The 22,854-nt window shown below is 39.1% G+C and overlaps 1 protein-coding gene and 1 pseudogene across 2 annotated transcripts in view; both read left to right on the plus strand.

The window, feature by feature from the left end:
* The window catches only part of LOC108302589 (SH3 domain-binding glutamic acid-rich protein), a 65,091-nt gene that overhangs the window by 31,646 nt on the left and 10,591 nt on the right, over positions 1–22,854 (plus strand). For both annotated transcript variants that reach the window (XM_017526272.1, XM_017526273.1), the window contains exons 4-5: positions 16,562–16,636; positions 17,802–17,894. In XM_017526272.1, the coding sequence (XP_017381761.1) occupies positions 16,562–16,636; positions 17,802–17,894 (168 nt within the window). The remainder of the gene's footprint in view (positions 1–16,561; positions 16,637–17,801; positions 17,895–22,854) is intronic.
* LOC119470813 lies at positions 8,516–9,619 on the plus strand (annotated as a pseudogene).

Genomic DNA, 22,854 nt, shown 5'->3' on the forward strand with positions numbered 1-22,854 from the left:
TTGTAAGCAATTAGGTTTCAGATTTTTTTCTGGTTAAGTCAATTATTACTCAACTATTCCCTTTTCTGCCTTTAAATTTATGTGGATATTCTTTTCCTGCAAATAGGCTTCTTGCCCATTTACCCTGTTCTTGTGAATTTATCCTTTTCTTTTTAATATCTTTATTATATTGTCAGTGGAGTTCTGGTAAGAAGCCAAAACAATGATCTGTTTTCAGCTTCCCATGATTAATTAGAAACTGCCTGTAGTTTTCAATGGTCCCAGTCTTCCTGGAAAGGAACTATCATCCCCTATTATTCTATTAATTTCTTTCCATATGTTGGTTAATTTAATTTATTTTTGGTTACATAATTTGAGATGAAAGATTTTAGTATCTGTGCTTTCTTTCTTTTTTTTTAAATAGCTTTATTGGGATATAATTCACATACCACGCAATTCACCAATTTACAGTGTACAATTCAGTGGTTTTTCATATATGCAGAGTTGTGCAACCATCACCACTATCTACTTCCAAAATATTTTAATCACCCCTAAAAGAAACCCAGTACCCCTTAGCTGTCACCCCCTAATTCAGCCATTCTACCTGCCCTAGGGAACCACTAAAATGCTTTCGTTTTCTGCAGACTTGCCTCCTCTGAGCATTTAATGCAATGGAACCATGCACTATGGGGTCCTTTATGACTAGCTTCTTTCAGCTGGCATCATGTTGTCAGAGCTTGTCAACAAGGAGGTACTAGTATTAGCACTTCTTTCTTTGTTAGGGCAGACTAATATCCGTGGAACGAATGGATAGACCACATTTTAAGTATCCATCCATCAGTGGATGGGTATTTGGGTTGTTTCCACGTTTTGGCTGTTATGAATAGGGCTGTGATGACCAGTTGTGTATTTTTTATTTAATTGGCTTCCAATACTTTGCATCAGAATCTCTTGGACAACTTAAAAAAATTCAGATGCCTGAGTTTTACTCTACACTTACTGACCCTAAATTACTGGGGAAGAGGCCCAGGGATCTACATTTGCAAAAAGTCCCTTAGTTGATTCTGATGCTCATTTCTGTTAACAACCACTATATTAAAGACTCATTTAACTAAAATTCATGTATATGCTTCTCCAGAATGAATATGAATATTTGCTTTAGTTAAGAAACTCAAGTAGTGCAGGGAAATTATAAGGCCACTTCATTCCTTTCTCTATTCCTGATTCTTTTCCATATTTGTGAATTTGGTATCTCCCTCTCTTTCCACCAGCAAGACGTCTTGTTGTGCTGTATTTTCAATGCCTAATTGTTATATTTTATGAAATTTGCTTTTTTAAAAGGTACCATGGAAATTTTATTAATATTTTTAAACAACAATAGTAGTAGCAGTAGCAACAAGAACAAACTCTTAGGCTAGGCGCCGTGGCTCACGCCTGTAATCCTAGCACTTACGGAGGCAGAGGCAGCACGATAGCTTGAGCCCTGGCATTTGTGACCTGCCTGGGGAGCATAGTGAGACGCTGTTCTCAAAAACAAACAAGCAAAAAGGAACAAACTCCTAGAGGGCTAGCAACTTAACCAATACTGTGAGGCTCCCAATGGAATCCTAGCCATTAAAAAACGTAACTCATATAATAGCATTTAATAGATGTCAAAGAAAATATATGGATAAGTGAAGAATGAGGCTGAAAAGTTCAAGTAGATTGCTCCAGATCACAAGGCTCATAAGCTGCGGACTAGAATTTGATTTCAATATTTTCTGATTATTAACCCAATATCCTCTTCACTCCCTTGTGTTTAGAGGTACATTTATAGAAAACCTGTCTACCCTTAAGTCTAATATAAATTTAAAAAAACTCACTTGTCACATAGGGCGGTAACTATCACCCCAATATTTTACTCTACAATTAATAATTAGAAGAGAAGATCCAAACATTTTTTTCTGCCTTTTAAATAGGAATCTATAATTCATCCCTGGTTGTTGAGAGTAAACTTTTTTTTTATAGGTCAAATAGCAAATAAATGATAGAATTAGAAAAATAACCTTTTGCCAAAGCCAATGTAATAATTGATTACAATACAGCTAATTAATAGATAATCAAATTAGGTAAAAGGCATTAGGTAAATTTGTTTCTTAGGGGAATCAGATCAATTTCTTGTGCTAAAGTATTAGCCCCACCAGACATTATTTGCTATATTCAAAGGGGAAACAGATCTTTATAATAAAGAGATCTATTGGTCACAACCATAACAAAATAGCCAAATCTGCTATCACTGGTAGTGGGACTCACTGATATCATGTGCTGCCTGTTGCAAACATGAAGCCCACAGTCTCACCTGTCAGGTGTTCTTGCTAAAGCATTTAACCTGCATCCAATTCGGTCTTCAGCTCCAAGTTTTAGTTTATAAAAAACAGGGGCCAGGCATGGTGGCTCATGCCTATAATCCCAGCACTTTGGGAGGCCAAGGGAGGGGCAGATCATGAGGCCGGGAGATTGAGACCATCCTGGCTAACATGGTGAAACCCCATCTCTAGTTAAAAAAAAATACAAAAAAGTTAATGGGGCATGGTGGCACACACCTATACTTCCAACTACTCGGGAGACTGAGGCAGGAGAATCACTTGATCTCAGGGGGCGGAGATTGTGGTGAGCCAAGATTATGCCACTGCATTCCAGTCTGGGTGACAGATCGAGACTCAAAAAAAAAAAAAAAAAAAAAAAAAAAAAAAAAAAAAAAAAAAAAAAAACATAAAATAAAATAGAAAATGAAAAAACAGGAAGAGGAACAAGTTAAATAATATCACAAAGAAAGAATGAGACAAAACTAAAATTTGGAACATTCTTCAAGATAACTGACCCAGACTCTTAAAACATTCAGTGTCATGAAAGATAAATAAATAAAAAGAAGTGGAACTGTTCTAGACTAAAATAGATGGAAGAAATATGAGAACCAAATGCAGTTAATGAGTTTTAAGAGATTCAAGTCTAAGGAAAGTAATTGTAAAATATTTATTGCAGACAACTCAGGAAATTTGGAAAGGAATTGGACATTAGATGAGATTAGGGAATTATTGTTACTTTTCTTAGACGTGATAAACATACTGGCATTCTGTAAGAGAATGCCCTTGTTTTTAGAAGACAGTACTAGAATATTTAAGGGTGCACTTTCATGAGATACATGAAAAATGTTAGCAAGTGTTGAATCTATGTAGTTCATTTAAAAAAAAACTTTTCTGTGTCTTTAAAATTTTCATAATGAAGAACTGGAGCAATTTTTTTTTTTTTTGAGATGGAGTCTCACTCTGTCACTCATGCTGGAATGCAGTGGCGCAAATCTTGGCTCACTGCAATCTCTGCCTCCTGGGTTCAAGCGATTCTTGTGCCTCAGCCTCCTGAGTAGCTGGGGTTACAAGCACGTGCCACCATGCCTGGCTAATTTTTGTATTTTTAGTAGATACAAGGTTTTGCCATGTTGGCCAGGCTGGTCTCGAACTCCTAACATTAGGCGATCTGCCCACCTTGACCTTCCAAAGTGCTGGGATTATAGGCATGAGCCACTGTGCCCAGCCTGGAGCAATATTTGGAGCTAAGCTATGGCAGTGATGTATTGCCTATGTTCTTATTAGTTAAGAGCCCTTAAAATATTCTAGTCAAAACTTGATGAGGATTGCTCTAAATGGAGAAGAACATAACTCAAATAAAATTTGTTTCAAGGCAGAAAGACACACATATGGCAAATGGTATTGTCCAAAGTTACTATGTCTAAAAACTGCTTTAAATTTTACAGGGAAAAAAAAATACAGACTTTAGAAGATTATCTGGGAAAGTTAGAGTAGATGAACTTACTTTCCAGTGTTCAAAGTGTCCAGGAGCAATCTCATATTTTCAGCAACAAAAATAAAATGAATGGATGGAAGTTGATCAACATAGATATTGTTGTTTTTCTCTCTCTGAGATAATGACTTGCCATTCGTGTCTAGGGATATCCCACATCCTAGACCCCTTCTCTTGCATTTCTCCTGAGAAGTCTCAGAGTTCACCTCTCTTCTCACTGGGGCTTTTGTAGTCCTGGTATTTCTTTCCATCCATAATCTCTCTCATTCAGCATGAAATGAAGAGGAACTCCAGTGGAAACGATTATGTTATTCAGTTAGAAAGCCTTGTATACTTTACCTACTGACCCTGAATTTGGGAGCAAGATTTTTAATGTTTTCCCAGCTTTAAAATGAAGAGAGAAATATGTTCACTTACCTCTTTTTTTAAATTTTATTGTGTTTCAGGTTTTGGGGTACATGTGAAGAACATGCAGGATTGTTGCATAGGTACATATATGGCAATGTGGTTTGCTGCCTTCCTCCCCATCACGTATATCTGACATTTCTCTTTTTGTTTTTTATTGGGATGGAGTCTCGCTGTGTTGCCCAGGCTGGAGTGCAGTGGTATGATCTTGGCTCACTACAAACTCTGCCTCCTAGGTTCAGACAGTTCCCTGTGTCAGCCTCCTGAGTAGCTGGGATTACAGGTGCCTGCCACCATGCCCAGCTAATTTTTTTGTATTTTTAGTAGAGATGGGGATTTGCCATCTCAGCCAGGCTGGTCTTGAACTCCTGATTTTGTGATCCACCCACCCCAGCCTCCTAAAGTGCTGGGATTATAGGTGTGAGCCACCACAACCGGCCAGTGTATTCTTTCAAGAGAATTTATTTGAGCGTATACTGGGCTAGACACTGGGCTGGTGATTTGAAGGAACTTTGAGGTCTAGAGGAATTGTTAGATGTGAGCATTCTATAGTAGATATAATAACTGTCTATGTGGATATGGAGATGGTCTACCAATCTCAGGCCTTAGATTAAGTTTCCTAAAAGAGTTGATATCTTACTTGGTATTGGAAGATTTAGTAGGAGCTAAGTAAGTAGAAAAAGATAATCAAGACACTATGAGAAGATGGATTTATACACTAAGGCAATGAAATTTGTCAAGAGTATAGTTCATTCACTGAAGTCATACTTTGGATAGAATCAGAAGTTTTGGAAGAACCAGGGTTTAGAAGTGGGTAAAGATAAGAGCTGAGGCAAGAAAAGTTAATAGGAATGATATCGTAAAGGGCCTTATTTGTCTGGACTTTTTTCTTGGCAATGAGAATTGATGGGAAAAGGTCAATGCAGAGTGATTTACATTTCACAAAGCCTCTGACTCAGACAGCAACATAGAAGATTGTTAGAGATAAGATGCAGAATCTGGGACTTTATCTTTCATATTTACATTCTCAGAGCCAAATACAACTCATAACTTATAGTAGATGTTCACCTCTGAAATTTGAGACTATAATTAACTGGGGTACCAAAGTCAATGAAACACTCCAGAGATATTCAGTACTATTCTAAAAATTGCATGTAAATGGGACAGGTTTGTTTATTGTAACTTGCTTTTTTTTTTAAATTATATTTTGAGGTCTATTTATACAAATACATATAAATCTCTTTCAGCCTCTGCTGTGTTTTATCTTATCTCATTTTAATTTTAATATTTAAGCTCAGTGTTTAGATCCTGTCCTGATTTGTACTCAGATACTGTCATATTATATAAAACTCTCATTATGTGGAAGAAAGGGATGGCTGTGGGATTATGAAACCTGGCCTAGAGATGCGTTTTAAGAGGCTGACCAGTCCAGATTCTTCTCTCCTGAGAGAAGCAACATGAAGCCCACAGGGCTTAAGTGACTTGTACAAAGACACCCCACTAATTAGCAGCACAGTTTGTGCTGGAGCCTTTGTGCTGTCAGCATTGCTTGGGTTTGTAGGTGTTTATACTGTGCACAGGGGCAGAGTACTTCCAGTATCCTTTGAAAAGACAGACATCTGATTTATGGAAACATTACTTATCTCAGTGTCATGTTGTAGTAAACAAGATTGTGGAGAGGTGTCAGCAAGGAAAATTAATCTCACTCAAGCTAAAAATAAGTACTCTTGACAATTAGGTAGAAAATACATGCTCATAAAACATATTAATCATCATATGCAACATCATTGCTTTTAGAACATTTTTCTTGTCTTGGGCAGGCTGTACTAGACCAAAGACCAGGCCAGTTTTCCCAAGAGGGCTTTGTAAGTAAGCATTGGTTCCATAAAGTCAAGCTTAGTTCTTTAAAAGCATCTGGTCATATCTGATTAAACGAACATCATTCTTAATAGGACATGGCAGACCGGACCTGGGTTACATAACCAATGTTTTCAATTATGCCCTGGCAAGAAGGAAGACAGATTCTTATTGAAGTTATGCAAATAACTATATTGCCAAAACATATATATATATATATTCTGATTCAATAAGCGGCTTCAGTAAGAATTTTTGAACTCCAGAGGGATCAGGCAGGGAGAATTAGAGGTCATTTACAAGTGATTCATTTCAGTTTACAAAAGCAGAATTTACAACGTTATTGTAATGTATGAAAGGCTTAAGAGAAAGGAAAAAGGGCTTCATTATATATAAGGAAAATAAGATGTTAAAATAACATCATAGGTAGGTAGGTGTGCCTAAAAAATAAAAAAAAAAAAACATCAACAGTATTCCAAACAAAAACGACTGTCATCCCTCACCAAATCATTTAATCCTATGTAATTAATTCCTATTCCACTGGATCTTGGGTTAGTCATCTCATGAACTCGTCTGCTTCTCAACAAAAGTTCTGGAAATTTTGACTAAGTCCATGGATATGGTCTCAAATTTTTTAAAGCAATGCCATCAGAAACGTGAACCCAAAAAAATTACAACCCTTTATTGCGGGGCCCTGAGCAGCCCTTCTTCATGGAAGATGAAGCATTCTTACCTGTAGCTCGTTACAAAAAGCTTTCAGGGAAGCATCAAAGCAAAACATGCTAACAAAAATATCTGTAATGACAACAGACTTAAAATGGGTGTCATTTATTTGTTCCTTATAATTTTCAAAAGTGAAAGACTAGGAAGTCATAACAAGAATAATATATTTGGTGAGAAAATTTGTTGTTTTCTCTGACATGTAAAACAAAACTATAAAATCAACCCCCCAGAAGTTTAGACAAATTATTTATAAACGTAATCATTAGGCCCATTTCAAAGAATACAGACAACATTATATCTAATTTACGACAATAAATGGGCACAGCAAAAGTCTTGATGTAATTATTCAGAGACATAATATACTCTGAATATACCAAGCGTATGATAAGAATATCAAGAAACAAGATTTAGTAGGTCTGGAGTAGGTCCTAAACATCTATTTATTAATAAAACTGTGTGAGTAGGTGAGGGGAATTCCCAATTGAAAAACACTGTTCTAAAACATGCTAGCTTCAGATTAAAGAAGGATTAACTGAAGTTATGGTTAATAACCTAAGCCATTGTTGTCTGATACCAGGCAAAACAGCAATATAATCAATGTCTTTTTATTTATTTAATTTAATTTTTATTTTATTTATTTTTTATTTTCGGGATGGAATCTTGCTCTGTCACTCAGACTGGAATGCAGTGGCATAATCTCGGCTCACAGCAACTTCCACCTCTGAGGTTCAAGTGTTTCTCCTGCCTCAGCCTCCCCAGTAGCTGGGATTACAGATGTGCGCCACCACACCCAGCTAATTTTTAATTTTTTTAGTAGAGACAGGATTTTAACATGTTGGCCAGGCTGGTCTCGAACTCCTGACCTCAGATGATCTGCCCACCTCAGCTTCCCAAAGTGCTAGGATTACAGATGTGAACCATCATGTCCAGCAATCAATGTCTTTTAGTACATTATTTTAGTCAGGGAGATGTTTTTAATATACCAATGAAAGACATCCAGTTATATGGGCAATTAGATTTCCCCTTAATTGACAGAGATATACATAGCCATTACAATGTTTTTTTTTCTTTGTTTGTTTCTGTTTTTTGAGGGTCTTGCTCTGTCTCCCAGGCTGGAGTGCAGTAGCCTCATCATGGCTCATGACCTCCTGGGCTCAAGTGATCCCCAAACCACAGCTTCCCCAGTAACTGGTACTGCAGATATGTACCACCACACCTGGCTAATTTTTGTGGTTTTGGAAAGACAGAGTTTCACCATGTTGCCCACACTGGACTTGAACTCCTGGGCTCAAGCGATCCTCCCATCTCAACCTCCCAAAGTGCTGGGATTATAGGTGTGAGCTATCACACCTGGCTGTGATAGCAGTGTTAAAGTGTTACCTTTACAGGTTGCTGTTGGCATGTAACTCCTCAGTGCCAAAGTTTATACATCCCAGTGAGGGCTGTCCTTCTCATGAGAACCACGCTAGGAAAGTCTAACATTGCAACAGCAAGACCAACATTGCTCAAAAGAGGTTTCAAATCCCTCTATTCGAGTCATGGTAACATCTATTGGAAGGTGGATTTTCTTGAGGAACTACATTTCAGTGTAGTGAATAAGGCAGTGATAATATATCTTGATAATGTAATTTTTGGCCAAAAGTGACTTGTGATGAAAAATTTTGATACTCATTTTCTGGTATCATTAGTGAGTTTCTATTGAAAGCAATTTTGAATAATGGCAAAATATTTAAGTAAGTGTAGCATTTCCTAGTAACCTTAAGGAGGAAGATCAAACTGGACAGATGACAGATGACTTCACTTGAAGGAACACAAAAGGAAGAAGCAGGAGGAGATTTGGAGGAACATTTGTTGAGAGGCATAGAAGATATGAATTTGGAGCACAAAATTCATTCAAGAGATGTTCTGGAATTTTCTAATTTGAAACTACCAGATGGGTCATTACTGCAGGAAATGGTATCACCCCTCACCAATTCACTTAGTCCTATGTAATTAATTCCTGTTCCACTGGATCTTGGGTTAGTCGTCTCATGAACCCATCTGCTTCTTAACTAAAGTTCTGGAAGTTTTGACTAAGCCTGCTGGTATGGTCTCAGTTCTTTTAGCAATACCATCAGAAACCTGTACCCTAAAGTTTCTAGCATGTAATCCTTTATGATAGGCCTCTGAGCAGTCATTCTTCATAGAAGGTGACACATTCTGGCCTGTAGCTGAGCAGAGCTGAGCAGTGTGACATGTAACTTCACTGAGAATCAGACCGCAGAGTTCAAGGAGGACTTCCAACCATTTGACTGAATGGGTGATGGTAAGGTCCTCACAGCCAGTGTGGGGACATGACGAGGGCCCTGGGCCAGATGTGCTCCAGGTCCTGGGGAATCTCAAGCGTGATGAGATGAATGTGACTGGACTTTGAACACTTCCTGCCCATGCTGCAGACTGTGGCCAGGAATTAGGACTCGGGTGCCTAGTCTTAGGATTATGTCTGAGTCCAAGGATTATGTGGAAGGACTTTGGGTGTTTGACAAGGAAGAGAGTGGCGCCATCATGGACACTGAAATCTGGCAAGCCCCTGTCACACTGGGTGGGAAGATGACAGAGGAAGAAGTAGAGATGCTGGCGGCCGGACGTGAGGACAGCAATGATTGTCAACTCTGAACAGCTCATTTGTGTGGTGCTGAGTAGCTGGGCACATTCCCAGCATCCCCCAAGCCCTATCCCTTGCCCTGTGTGGGACTGTGTATCTAGCCCCGAAGGCTCTCTGGTCACAGCACCCTCCCCATCTTGTCTCTCTTGGATGATGTTTGCCATGAGCATTCACTAATAAACTTGCTCTCTGTTCCCTCCAACCCAAAACCCTCAAACAAACAAACAAAAACTACAAGATGAGCAACCGAGAGAGTGGACACTGTTCATTCAGGCCTCCAAGAAGACCAGAGGGAAGAATGCATCAAACATGAAATAAAATACAAAGAAATAGAAACCGTGGTTGAAAGACAGAAGTCCACACATCAGATGCTGGAGACCTGATATGTGCATAAGAGGAGTTCCAGAAACAGCAGAAGACCAGATGCAAGAGAGCTAATCATTCAAGAGATGACATAGGGTCTTCCAGTTGGAGATGCTACTGTAGCCCCCCTTATCTTATGACTGCAGGAAAACCAGAAGGGGTGCTGCCTGAGGACCAGAAACTATGGGAGAGTCCCTGAAAGATTAGAAAGCAAAAACATTTGGTTTGAAGAAGGAAATCAGTGTCCAAATGCCTGGCGGAGATGGGAGTGGCTCTAGGGGCCCTGCATAGCCCCAGTGATGTGTTCCAGTTGCAGGAAGGTCCTGGTCATGGACTTGGAGCTTGGAAGGCAAAGCCCGCCACCATCCTGCTCTTAGACCTGGCAGTGTTCAGCAGGACAGGGCAGTGAGCACTGATTTGGGTGGGGAGGTGCATCAGGTCCGAAGGAACTGTTCTTACTCCAGAGGGACAGAGAGAGGGTTAAATACTGGCAGTCAGCCTCAACCCTGGCTGCTCATGGAAGTCTCTGGGAAGCTGTTAAAACTATTAGGTTGGTGCAAATAATAATTACGGTTTTTGCCATTAAAAATAGTATGACAGGGCTACATTTGAGATCAATTAAGACAGAAGCATCAGGCAGGGAGCTCCCAGGGGAACTTAATGTTTTATCAGTGTTGAGAACCACTTCTGCAAAGTGAATAGTAGTGAAATCAAGAATTTAAAACTGTGTTGGAAAAATCTGGGAGTTCTGGTATCGCTAGTGAGTTCATCACTGTGGATGGGGCTATGTGAGAAAGGAGGTATGTGAAAATATACATTACAAGGATACTGCTCATGGATGGGGATATGGAGAAAAGAAGGGAAATAAATATGAGTGTTCCGAAGAGCTGGTTTCAATTGCAGGTGAACTATCTTGATCAGAACCCATGTGTTCTGTAATTGTGAATGTTAATAGAGAATTATGTTTAATGATGATGCTTATGAATAGGAAACGAAACAGTAGTGAAATAGAAAAGCATTTCAGAACATTTATGTTAGCAAGGCCGGGGGCAAAGCTGAGGAAAACAGAATGAAGGGAAACTTTAGCCAGCAAGAGTAAGGAAAGGAAAAAAGCATAAGAGAGAAGACAGGCTGTCATGAATTAATACAGCGGAAGCAATTGAACTAACTCTCTCAGTTGTTCTGATAAATTTGAAGAGGCTAAAATTTCCTAGAAAAAAAGAGATGATCAGTTTGGATTTTTGCATAGCTGTTGTACAGTTGAGAATATCTCCCACTATGATTGTGAATTGTCTATTCCTCCTCTTAATCCTGTCAATTTGTTCTTATATTTTAAAACTTTATATTATTAGGCACATTTGTATTTATGATTGTTATAGCTTCCTGTTGGATTAGCTCTTTTATAATTATTAGCTGTCTTTTATAATTTCTGATAATACCTTTTGTCATTATATCTGTATTATATGATATTAATAAAGCTACTCTAGATTTCTTATGCTTATGGTTTGCCTGGGATGTTTTTTCCATCAATTTACTTTCAACTTCCTGTGTCTTTGTTTTTATAATATGTCTTTTGGAGACAACATCTGATTGGGCTTTGTGCACTTTTTTTTTGAGACAGTCTCACACTGTCTGGAGTGCTGTGGCATGATCATATCTCACTGCAGCCTCGACTTCCCTCCCACGATTGAGTGATCCCCCTGCCTCAGCCTCCTGAGTAGCTGGGACTACAGGCGTGCACCACCATCCTCAGCTGATCTTTAAATTTTTTATATAGAGAGGGTCCCACTATTTGCCCGGGCTGGTCTCAAACTCCTAGGCTCAAGTGATCCTCCCTCTTTGGCCTCCCAGAATGCTGGGATTACAGGCATGGGCCACTGCACCCAGCTGGTCTTGAGCATTTTAATTCATCCTGATAATCTCTGTTATAAATTGTAGTTTTTAGTTTATTAACAATCATTGACATAATTGTGTTTGGATTTATTCTTTTATTATTTTTTCTATTGGTCTCCCATTTTTATTTATTTAATTTTTAATTTTTATTTATTTTTAGAGATGGAGCGATCTCAGCTCACTGCAACCTCCATCTCCCAGGTTCAAGTGAGTCTCCTGCGTCAGCCTCCCAAATAGCTGGGACTACAGGCAGGTGCCACCACACCCAGCTATTTTTGTATTTTTAGTAGAGACAGGGTTTCACAATGTTGGCCAGGCTCATCTCAAACTTCTGACCTCAAGTGATCCACCTGCCTTGGCCTCCCAAAATGTTGGGATTACAGGCGTGAGCCACCACACCTGGCCCCATTTCAATTTTTATTATTTTAAAATACAATTTCCATTTTATTTTTCTCCAGAAAATACTTTTTCTTCAGTCTTTAAGGACTGAGCTCCTTACATGGGCTTTTGTGGAAGTCATGGGGCAGCACCTGTAGGTCTAAATAGGGGTGCATGTGTTCGGTCCTTGCAGGCTTCATCTGATTCCTCACTACTTTACTTTAATATTATAAACTGCACAACTCACGGTAATATAGCTTCATATCCAGGTTGGGAAGCACATAGGTGTCAAAGAAGCTTGCTTAGAAATGTCCCTGACTGCTGTGGCCTCCACTATAGTTTCACATGATGAATTTCTTAATGGCCTTGTCCTTGGGCACCAATCAGGTATAGTTCATGCAGCAAATAGGCTACACGTGGCCGTGGCCCTTTTTGGTATGACCGTTGTTCTTCCTCTTATGTCATCTTGGAGGCACAGACTGGAGCTGGTGTCCCACTTTTACTCCTCTGTTTTATACTATTTTGCTTTTTTGGGGGCTATATGATTATATTTTAGACTCCCTTTTTAATTTATCTATTGTATTTTTAGCTATACCTCTTGGCATTATTTTGTAGCGGTTGCTGTAGTGGCTATAATATATATATTTAAAAAATTTCTTATTTCTATAGGTTTTTGGGGGACAGGTGGTATTTGGTTACACAAGTAAGTTCTTTAGTGGCGATTTGTGAAATTTTGGTGCACCTATCACCCAAGCAGTATATACTGAACCTGATTTGTAGTCTTTTATCCCTCACCCTCTTCCCACCCTTTTCCCCTGAGTCTCCAAAGTCCATTGTGTCATTCTTATGCCTTTGTATCCTCATAGTTGTCTCCCACTTATGAATGAGGACATATGATGTTTGGTTTTCCATTCCTGAGTTACTTCACTTAGAATAATAATCTCCAGTTCCATCCAGGTTGCTGCAGATGCCACTAATTCATTCCTTTTTTATGGCTGAGTAGTTTCCATTGTGTATATATATATGTGTATATACATATATATACACCACAGTTTCTTTATCTACTCATTGATTGATAGGCATTTGGGTTGGTTCCACATTTTTGCAATTGCACAGTGTGTTGCTATAAACGTGTGTGGAAGTATCTTTTTTGAGTAATGTCTTATTTTCCTCTGGGTAGATACCCAATAGTGGGATTTCTGGATCAAATGGTAGTTCTACTTTTAGTTCTTTAAGGAATCTCCGCACTGTTTTTCACAATGGTTATACTAGTTTACATTCCCACCAGCAGTGTAGAAGTGTTCCCTGTTCACTACTTCTATGCCAACATCTATTATTTTTTGATTTTTTGATTATGGTCATTTTTGCAGGAGTAAGGTGGTATCGCACTGTGGGTTTGCATTTCTCCGAATATTAGTGATGCTGAGCATTTTTGCATCTGTTTGTTGGCCATTTGTATATCTCCTTTGAGAATTCACGTCCTTAGCCTACTTTTTGATGGGTTTTTTTCTTGCTAATTTGTTTGAGTTCATCATAGATTCTGGACGTTAGTCCTTTGTCAGATGTATAGATTGTTTAGATTTTCTGCCACTCTGTGGGTTGTCTGTTTACTCTGCTATTCCTTTTGCTGTGCAAAAGCTCTTTAGTTTAATGAAGTCCCTGCTATTTACCTTTGTTTTTATTGCATTTGCTTTTGGGTTTTTGGTCATGAACTCCTTGCCTAGGCCAATGTTTAGAAGGTTTTCTGACATTATCTTCTAGAATTTTTATAGTTTCAGGTCTTAGATTTAAGTCCATGATCCATCTTGAGTTGATATTTGTATAAGGTGAGAGATGAGGATCCAGTTTCATTATTCTGCATGTAGCTTGCCAATTATCCCAGCAACATTTGTTGAATAGGGTGTCCTTTCTCCACTTTATGTTTTTGTTTGCTTTGTCAAAGATTATTGGCTGTAAGTATTTGGGTTTATTTCTGGGTTCTCTATTCTGTTTCATTGGTCTATGTGCCTATTTTTATACCATCCTGTTTTAGTGACTATGCCTTATACTATAGTTTGAAATCAGGTAATGTGATGCCTCCAGATTTGTTCTTTTTGCTTAGTTTTGCTTTGGCTATGTGGACTCTTTTATGGTTCCATATGAATTTTAGGATTATTTTTTTTCTAGTTTTGTGAAGAATAATGGTGGTATTTTGATGGGAATTGCATTGAATTTGTAGATTGCTTTTAGCAGGATGGTCATTTTCATAATATTGATTCTACCCATTCATGAGCATGTGATGTGTTTCCATTTGTTTGTGTCATCTATGATTTCCTTCAGCAGTTTTATAATTTTCCTTGTAGAGGTCTTTCACCTCCTTGGTTAGGTATGTTCCTAAGTATTTTATTTTTTTGCAGCTATTGTAAAAATAGTTGAGGTCTTGATTTGATTCTCACTTGGTTACTGCTGGTGACCAACAGTCAGTAGGAGAGCTACTGATTTGTGTACATTAATTTCGTACCTGGAAACTTTACTGAATTCTTTTATTAGTTCGTAGAGCTTTTTGTAGGAGTCTTAGGGTTTTTTAGGTATGTAATATATATTCTTAATATCTCAGTCTATTTAGACTTAATGTTATAACACTTTATGTAATATGTAGAAACACATGTATCCATTGACTGTTTCCCATCCTTTATGCTGTACTATCATGTGTATCACATTTCCATATACCATCAACTCTACTGTGTAGTGTTCCCATTGAACAGTCTTTTTTTTTTTTTTTTAAGTTGGAGGTAATCTTTTGTGTTTACACAGACTTTTAAATTTCTGATGCCTTGTGAAGAGTGAAGTTTCCATCTGGTGCCATCTTCTTTCAGCCCGAAGAACTTCCTTTAGTCCTTTAGCATTGTTTTATAGTGCAGGTCTGCTGGCGATGAGTTCTTTAGTTTTCTTTTTTCTGAAGTATCTTTATTTTGCTTTCATTCTTGATGTTTCACTGGATGTAAAATTCTTAGTTGACAGGTTTTTTTTTCCTTTCAGCATATATCAGTATATCTGAGAATATATATGTTTATATAAAATATTTTAATTTTAATTTTCATTCGTATCAGTATTTATATATAGGATAGTATAGAAACAGTAATTTTTATATATATTATAATAGATGGCAAATATATAATCTTAATTCAATAGGAATTGATGGTTTATATATAATATAGGTATAATTTGCCATCTATCTGGAAGAAAACAAATGTAGACATCGACTCTACATTGTACGCTAACGTAAATTCCAGATGGATTAAAGCTCTAGATATTAATAACGATATAAAGTGATAGAAGTATATTTTAGAAAATAAAAATTAGATAAATTTGTTCATAGAAAGACTAAAAACAGAAAAAAATGACAAAATCTGTAAAACTATAGACTGGGGAAAAACATTTGTAACATGACAAAGGGCTAAAATTTCTAATATAGAAAGATACTCTAAAATTGTTAATAAAGGACAAACAACTCAAGTAAAAATGATCAGTGCATTCACTGCAATGTCTACAAAAAAGAAAACATCAAATAAAATGGATAAAACCTGTGAAGACAGTTATTGGAAGAGGAAATAGAAATAGCTAAAAATTTATTAAAAATATGCCCTGTTTCCAGTAATGAGAAACATATAAACAAAACAAAAAGAAATTCTATTTTCTCCTCAACATATTAGTAAACATTAGAAATAACAAACATCTTCACTGGTTATGAGGATAAAGGAGAAGGGGACATTCATTTATTGCTGTGGGGATACGAATTGCTGCCACCTTTTTGAAAATGAATAAGAATAACCTTACCATTTTATTCAGTTTAGTATGGTGTTCTTTGTAGTGGAAGAAACATACAAATATTCAGAACATGCATTGACTGGGGAATACTTGAATAAATTATTATATATTTAATATGAAGCAGATGTTAATGATTCAATAGGATCATAGGAATTAACCTGGACAAATGTCCATGGTACCTTGGGCTAGAAATGAAGTCGTGCATACTGTGTTCCTATTTCTGTTTCAAAACCACAAAAACAAAAGAAAAATGACAACCAATTCCACCCTAAAATAGTCTTTATGTATTAGGATACAGAGGTACCCTATCACATTTTTAATACTGATTATCACAGGAGGGTGGGATTGGAGGGTGTGTATATGGCTTAATTTGCTCCCACAAGCTTGCAGTGCCTCTGTAATAAAAAATATCTTGACATTTTAAAAGGCTGGGACCCATTTTGTAAATTAAAAGAGCATCAGGGAGGAGATGTAGACCTAGTTCTTCCCCTAACTCACATTGTGACATTTTCTGCCTTTATTTTCCTGTCTGAATTGTGAGTGGTAACGACTGCCCTCCCTACTTAGTGAAGATAAAATGAAGGATGAAGACAAATATAGTTTGAATAGTTAAGACATTGAAATGCAAGCTATTGTCCTCAAGAAAATTCTCAAACACTCTCACTTTACATAATGCAGGTGACAAAATCACCCGAGGAAGCATCATCCCTTCCCAATGGTGATGTAGTGGGAGAGGCACCCAGCACCACAGAGGTAAGCACTGTGTCTTGAGACATATTCCCCATGTCAGTTTCCTCAAGAGTGTCTATTTCCTCAAGAATGTCTACCTGGTCCTAATCTTTCTTTCTCTCTCTCTCTCTCTCTCTCTCTCTACCCCCATCTACCTATCCATCTATCATCTATCTATTATCTATCCATTTATCATCTGTATCTATCCATCAGTATTAGTCTACTTTCATACTGCTACAAAGAACTGCCCAAGACTGGGTAATTTATAAAGGAAAGAGGTTTAGTTGACTCACAGTTCAGCATGACTAGGGAAGCCTCAGGAAACTTACAATCATGGTGGAAGGTGACGGGGAAGCAAGGCACCTTCTTCACAAGGTAGCAGGAAGGAGAAATGCCAAATGAAGAGGGAAGAACCTCTTATAAAACAATCAGATCTCATTAGAACTCACTCACTATCACAAGAACAGCATGGGGGAAACTGCCCCATGATTCAGTTACCTCCACTGGTCTCTCTTGACATGTGGGGATTATGGTGATTATGGGAATTATAATTCAAGATGAGATTTGAGTGGGGACACAAAGCCTAACCATATCATAATCCATCTATACATCTATCCATCCATCCACCCATCCATCCATCCATCCATCCATCCATCCATGCATCCGTCTGCCTACCTGCCTATCCATCTGTCCATTCATCCACCCATTCATCCTTCCATCCATCTGTTTGTTTACATGTCTGTCTCTCTACATTATCCATCCATCCATCCGTCCAAGCATCCATCCATATATCCATGTATGTATGTTTACCTGTCTACTTTATCTGTGTTTACCTTATCTATCTTCTTAATTTTTAATCTCTAAAATTACAAGCCTCCCTCCATACAAGTGATAGAAAACACTGTGCAAAGAAAGAATTCTTTGAATTTCTCCTCATCAGCCTGAAGTGAGTGAATTGAAACTCCTCACTTAGACAGTTTGTTGCCCTGCAGTACACATAGGTTGGATCTTTGACTTATCCCAGTCAACATTTTGTGGTTTAGAGATCCTATGCTCTAGTTGCTAAGTGACCTAATGAATGGGCAGTCTATGTTTGCTTGTGTCTAAATAAGAAAGCCACAGCATGTGTGGCCTATTTTTTTTTTTTTTTTGGGGGGGAGCTCATATCCTGGGTTTCCTTTGTGACCAGGGATCAGAGAAGGCTGAAGAAGGTGAAGAAACTGAGGCACAAAAAGAGGGCAATGAAGATGCGGGTAATCTCTCTGAAGCCCGGGAGAAGAATGTGAGTGTTCACTTTTTCACAGCAGTTTGACTGGATTCACTGCTGTTTAGTAGAGACTTTTACAGGGCTTGTACAACTTGACTCTAGGCACAAGCAATGAGAAAGAGTGAGGAGCTGAGAGTTCAGCCAGGGAGGAAGCAGGTAGTTTCCACTGATGTGTTAAGCACTGGGGTCCCGGTGCAGAGAGGTCTAAAGGGAAGACAAAGGAAGGAGCCTGAACCTGGGCCTGGAGGGAGCCGGCTAGTCAAGGCTTGGAGAATTTGCTGTGGTGTTGTTATGGCTAGCTTAGGTGCATGCTCTTTATAAACAAGGGACCTTTCTGCTTGGTCATGATTAACGACAGACTCCTAGTTTACACCCACCCAGGAACCCTGCCCACTGGGGAAACAGAGCTAAGGGGGTGCAGTATATCTGGGGGAAGACAACAGGAACTTAAAGATAACAGGAACTCCTTGGAGAGGGAAACTGACACTCAGTTAATGTAAGTTCAGTTACGGAAATAGCGGATCCTGGTGAAGTCACACTATTAATTCTAAAGGGGTTCCCATGTAGAAGAAGCAGATAAGGAATGGGCAATGTTGGGGGAGACTGTGGTTCTGTAAGTGCCAAGCTGAGATGATGGGAGATGGGATGGGCCACTTATTCAAGGAGTTCTGAAAACGTGCTGGGAAGCCAGGTACCAAGGAAGGAGCCTGGTGGGGCTGGGAATGGAGTGCAAGCATGGGTCTGGGCCTCCTTGGAGGAAAATCTCAGAGGGCTTCTCCATTGGGTCAGTTGTAGCAAAGACTGTTTTTTAAACTCTGATGGTTTGCCAATTTATTTATTCCAGGAGAGGTGCGAGAGCTTTTATGTGAGTTGGACTCTCATTTGGCAGACAGAATGTAGTTAGAAAAGGGCGAAGACCCCCATCCACACTATGTATGGGAAAAGGGGTATGGGACTGGGCATTGATTTGTCTTTACCTTAAAGAATTTAAATTAGGAGGGGCTAGGGCAGGAAATTCCCTGATATATAATAGACCTATATTTGAAGTAGACTGCTATTTCAAAATGTTGATATTACAATTCTGAAGTTTTTTTTTTAAAGGAAGACAAATCTTCAATCTTAACCTAGAAGTTAGATGGTATTTCATGGCAGCCTAAATAATACTTTAAAAATTAAAGATAGTGACAATTTCATTATCTTTTAATTAAAAAATATCTTGTTTCACAATTTGAACTTTGCACGAGTTGCCTAATGTGCCCTTACAGTCATATTGATTAATACTTTGATGTTAAGTTTGCTTCTTTTAAGACGTAGAGACAAAGGTGAAAAGCATTACACCTAGCCCCTTTCTCCCATGAGACCAGAAGGAAGGTAGCATTTTTATAATCAGATCCTGCCTCCTGTAGCCGGGGTGGGCTTTGCTTCAGCTTCTCAGGCACTGGGGTGGGTTAGTTCTATGAAGTGATGAGTCACCCAGCTTGGACGTTCTCTTTGTTACTACTTGTTAAAATTGTGAGTTCTTGACAAAGTAAATTACAATCTTGTGAATCCTGATGGGAATTAAAAAATCATTTTTGTTACTGTTGTGTGGGCTATGATGAAGAAATGACCATAAGTGAAAAATATTTTTATTTTAGATGGATATATTACATCATATTATCAAACTCACTTTTCAACTCTTTAATACTATTTATTCTACAGAAAGATGGATTCTGACTTTTTCCCATTTGAAAACCAACACCTGCTCTTTGACTTACTTTAATTCAATTAAATTAGAAAACCCCCACATGATTGTCAGTAAACTGATGAAAAATGATGTAAAAAACATGATTAACCTTCATGAGTATATGTGAAAATAGGCTGAACGTTACAATTTAAAAAGGAGACAAACGCTGCTTAGATATTTAGAATGCTTGCATTTTATGCTTCAAGAACCTACTGGCTTGTTTTGATGGTCTTTGGTTTGTTGTTAAAAGCTGAGATGGGGCTGGAGTGTGGCTCACACCTATAATCCCTGCACTTTGGAAGGCCGAGGTGGGCAGATCACTTGAGGTCAAGAGTTTGAGACCGGCCTGGCCAACATGATAAAACCCTGTCTCTACTAAAAATTCAAAAATTAGCTGGGTGTAGTGGTACACACTTATAGTTCCAGCTATTTGGGAAGCTGAGGTGGGAGGATTGTTTGAACCCCGGAGGTGGAGGTTGCAGTGAACTGAGAGTGCACCACTGCGCTCCAGCCTGGGTGATAAGAGTCAGACCCCTGTATTAAAAAAAAAAAGCAAAAAAAAAAAAAAAAAGCTGAGATGGGAGGATATCGTGGGCTATTTGTAAGGGCATCACTCCTCCCAGGGCACCCCAGGCATAGATAGGCTGATAGAGAATCAGAAAGACAAGGGGAGTTCTGTGTGTTTGAACATTGATTTTGAAAGTACAAGACACATCCTAGTAGCTTCACATAAGCATGACACCTCAGATAAATCCAAGGCTTTAAAACTCCTGGCTCTGTTGAAAGCATCTTGAGGCAACTTCTTTTTCTCCTCTTGGCTCACTGTGGTTAGACAGTGGCTCTCCCCTGGGCTTTCCTCCTTAACCAACATGCTGTGGTGGATATAATGTTTAGAATATTAGTGGGTCCACATTTGGTTCCTAAGACTTCCAGGCAAGGAATGTCACCTTCCTTTATTTCTTTAAAGTCCCTCTCTCTGCTCCATGTCCCCACCTCATGGCTGGCAGGAGCTTCCAGCTGGGTGGGGTGTTTTGAAGACCCTGTCCTCCTGAGGGTCTCACAGCCATCTGGGGTCGTTAGCAGTGACTGGGCAGGGAATGGGTGCTGGTTATTTGTCTGCAGTGGTGTTTCTGCTGTCGGTCTTTTGACACGGGCCAGGCCCTCTGCTCTGGCTGGACACAGACTGGCCTGGCACAGTGCTGGCCTTCTGACCGTGGACGCTGCTGCCTGTGCAGAGTGACTGGTGCTACTGAAATGCCCCAGCAGTCCCTGACTCTGTTTCTGTGTGTGAGCAGGGCCTGGGCAGTATCCCTCCTGGAAAATCCTTCTTTCCTCCCCAGTCTGGCCACCTCTGTCTTGCCAATTCCAAGCTCGAGCCCCAAGCTCTTTTTTTTTCAGGGACCACCTGGCTTTATGACCCCTATTAGCCTAGGGTTTTGAAAACCAAGCCTACACTTTCTTCCTTAGGGGTGGAAAGCCAGAACAAATAGGTGGCATGTGGGAAGAGAAAATAACTTCTACTCCAACCTCTCCACCCCCTCAGCTTTGTGTAGCACAAAGAGCAAGTCACAATTCATATCCTGGCTTTCAGCCATGTTTATGAGAAGGAATAAAAACAGTTTTAAACCTTTTATTCTGACATAACTATAGACTCACAAGAAGTTTAAAAAATAATAGAGTCTTGTGTGCCCTTCACCCAGTTTCCCCAAGGGTTGACATCTCATCTGGCCTTAGTACAATAATGAAACCAGAAATGTGACTCATTGGTGCATTTCTGTAACTAGATGACAAACCAGACCAAGTTTCTACCTTTTTTAAAAACCTGCCTTTGTGTGTTAAAAACAATTGTAATGTGTGCAGTAAGAACATAAAACAAGCAAAAAACCTTTCGCCAGCACCTGGCAATGTTGAGTGATAAACCAGGTAAGTGCCTAAGTCAGGGGCATGCTCATCTGATCTCTACTATTAAACATGCACACTCAACACACGCTTGTAGGCACTCCTACAATTCTGTTTAGTGGAAAGAAATATTTACCTAATGTTTGACATTGATTAAAACAATCAACAGAAATGGAAACAAAAACTGTTATCTTCTTTAATGATATGACCACCTCCCCAACCTCCAGGGTTCTTAAACACAAGATGCCAAGATGTCAGTTCTCTCCTTGATAATGGATTGAGGCAGAAGGACTTGGGAGGTCAGGAGGGTGATCACTGGAAAGACCATTCCTTCATCCCTAGGAAGATCTTACCTGTAACTTTAGGAAATAGGGGAACTCATGGAGCCTGCTGGCCTGATGACCCAGGGGAGGGGCGAGGGGCTAAGGAACCATTGCCTCAGGAGTAAAGGAGGAAAACAGAAAGTCAGTTCAGCTTCTGGGCATTCTCTAAGAAACAAATTGCAGGCTGGGACATCATGAGAACTTTAGAAAATACTGGAAATGTTGGCACCTTGTGCAGGTTTGGTTTGTTTTTTTGATGTACAATTATTTAAAATTGTATGTTTTGTCAACCCTGTCATCCTGTCTGAAGGTCATAGGGCCCTTGCTTGACAGACAACATGATTATGGACTGTAATCACCCCTCTTGGCTTCCTCCAATAGCAGCCTTGGGAAAAGTTTCAAGGGGCAAACATTGGTATAGGTTTGTGGGAGGAGTCACAGGTCTCTCAGGCTGGGTCCCTGGAGTGCCTGAAGCTCAAGAGGACTCTGCCTCTGTCCTCTCCTCTCCAGCTGCTCTGAGGCTGGCTGCACTTGCAGGTCACACTGGGCCAGCCCTTTGCTATCCCCCACGCCTGCTGCCTGTCCCCACTGAACGCCGCCTGGCACTCAACACCACTGACACCTGTCCTTCGTTCTGGCCATGCACCACCTCTGCAGTCTGCTTTTCTGGCCAAGTTTCCAACAAAAATAGCTGCTGTGGAAGGTTCTAAGACTTCCCTCTTCTGAGGTTTCTTTCTTCTGGCTTTCTCTGAAAAACAAGGTGAAATTACTTTAAGGTATATGCTTCCTCAAATGATAATTATGTGAGATCTTGGCTTAATTGAGTGGGTGATTATAATAAACTTAAAAAAATGCTTTGTGAATATAATTACTTGCCAACCATGAAAGTCAATTCAAGCATTTTACATAGATGACCTTAAAGATCTGCCTAATTCCAATACTTTATAATTCTATAGCCAAGGTTGGAAGTTAAATTATTTTTATTTATTTATTTTGGTTTATTTATTTATTTATTTATTTATTTATT

This window comes from Cebus imitator, unplaced genomic scaffold (genome assembly GCF_001604975.1).
Source record: "Cebus imitator isolate Cc_AM_T3 unplaced genomic scaffold, Cebus_imitator-1.0 Scaffold41, whole genome shotgun sequence".
NCBI classification, from domain to species: domain Eukaryota; kingdom Metazoa; phylum Chordata; class Mammalia; order Primates; family Cebidae; genus Cebus; species Cebus imitator.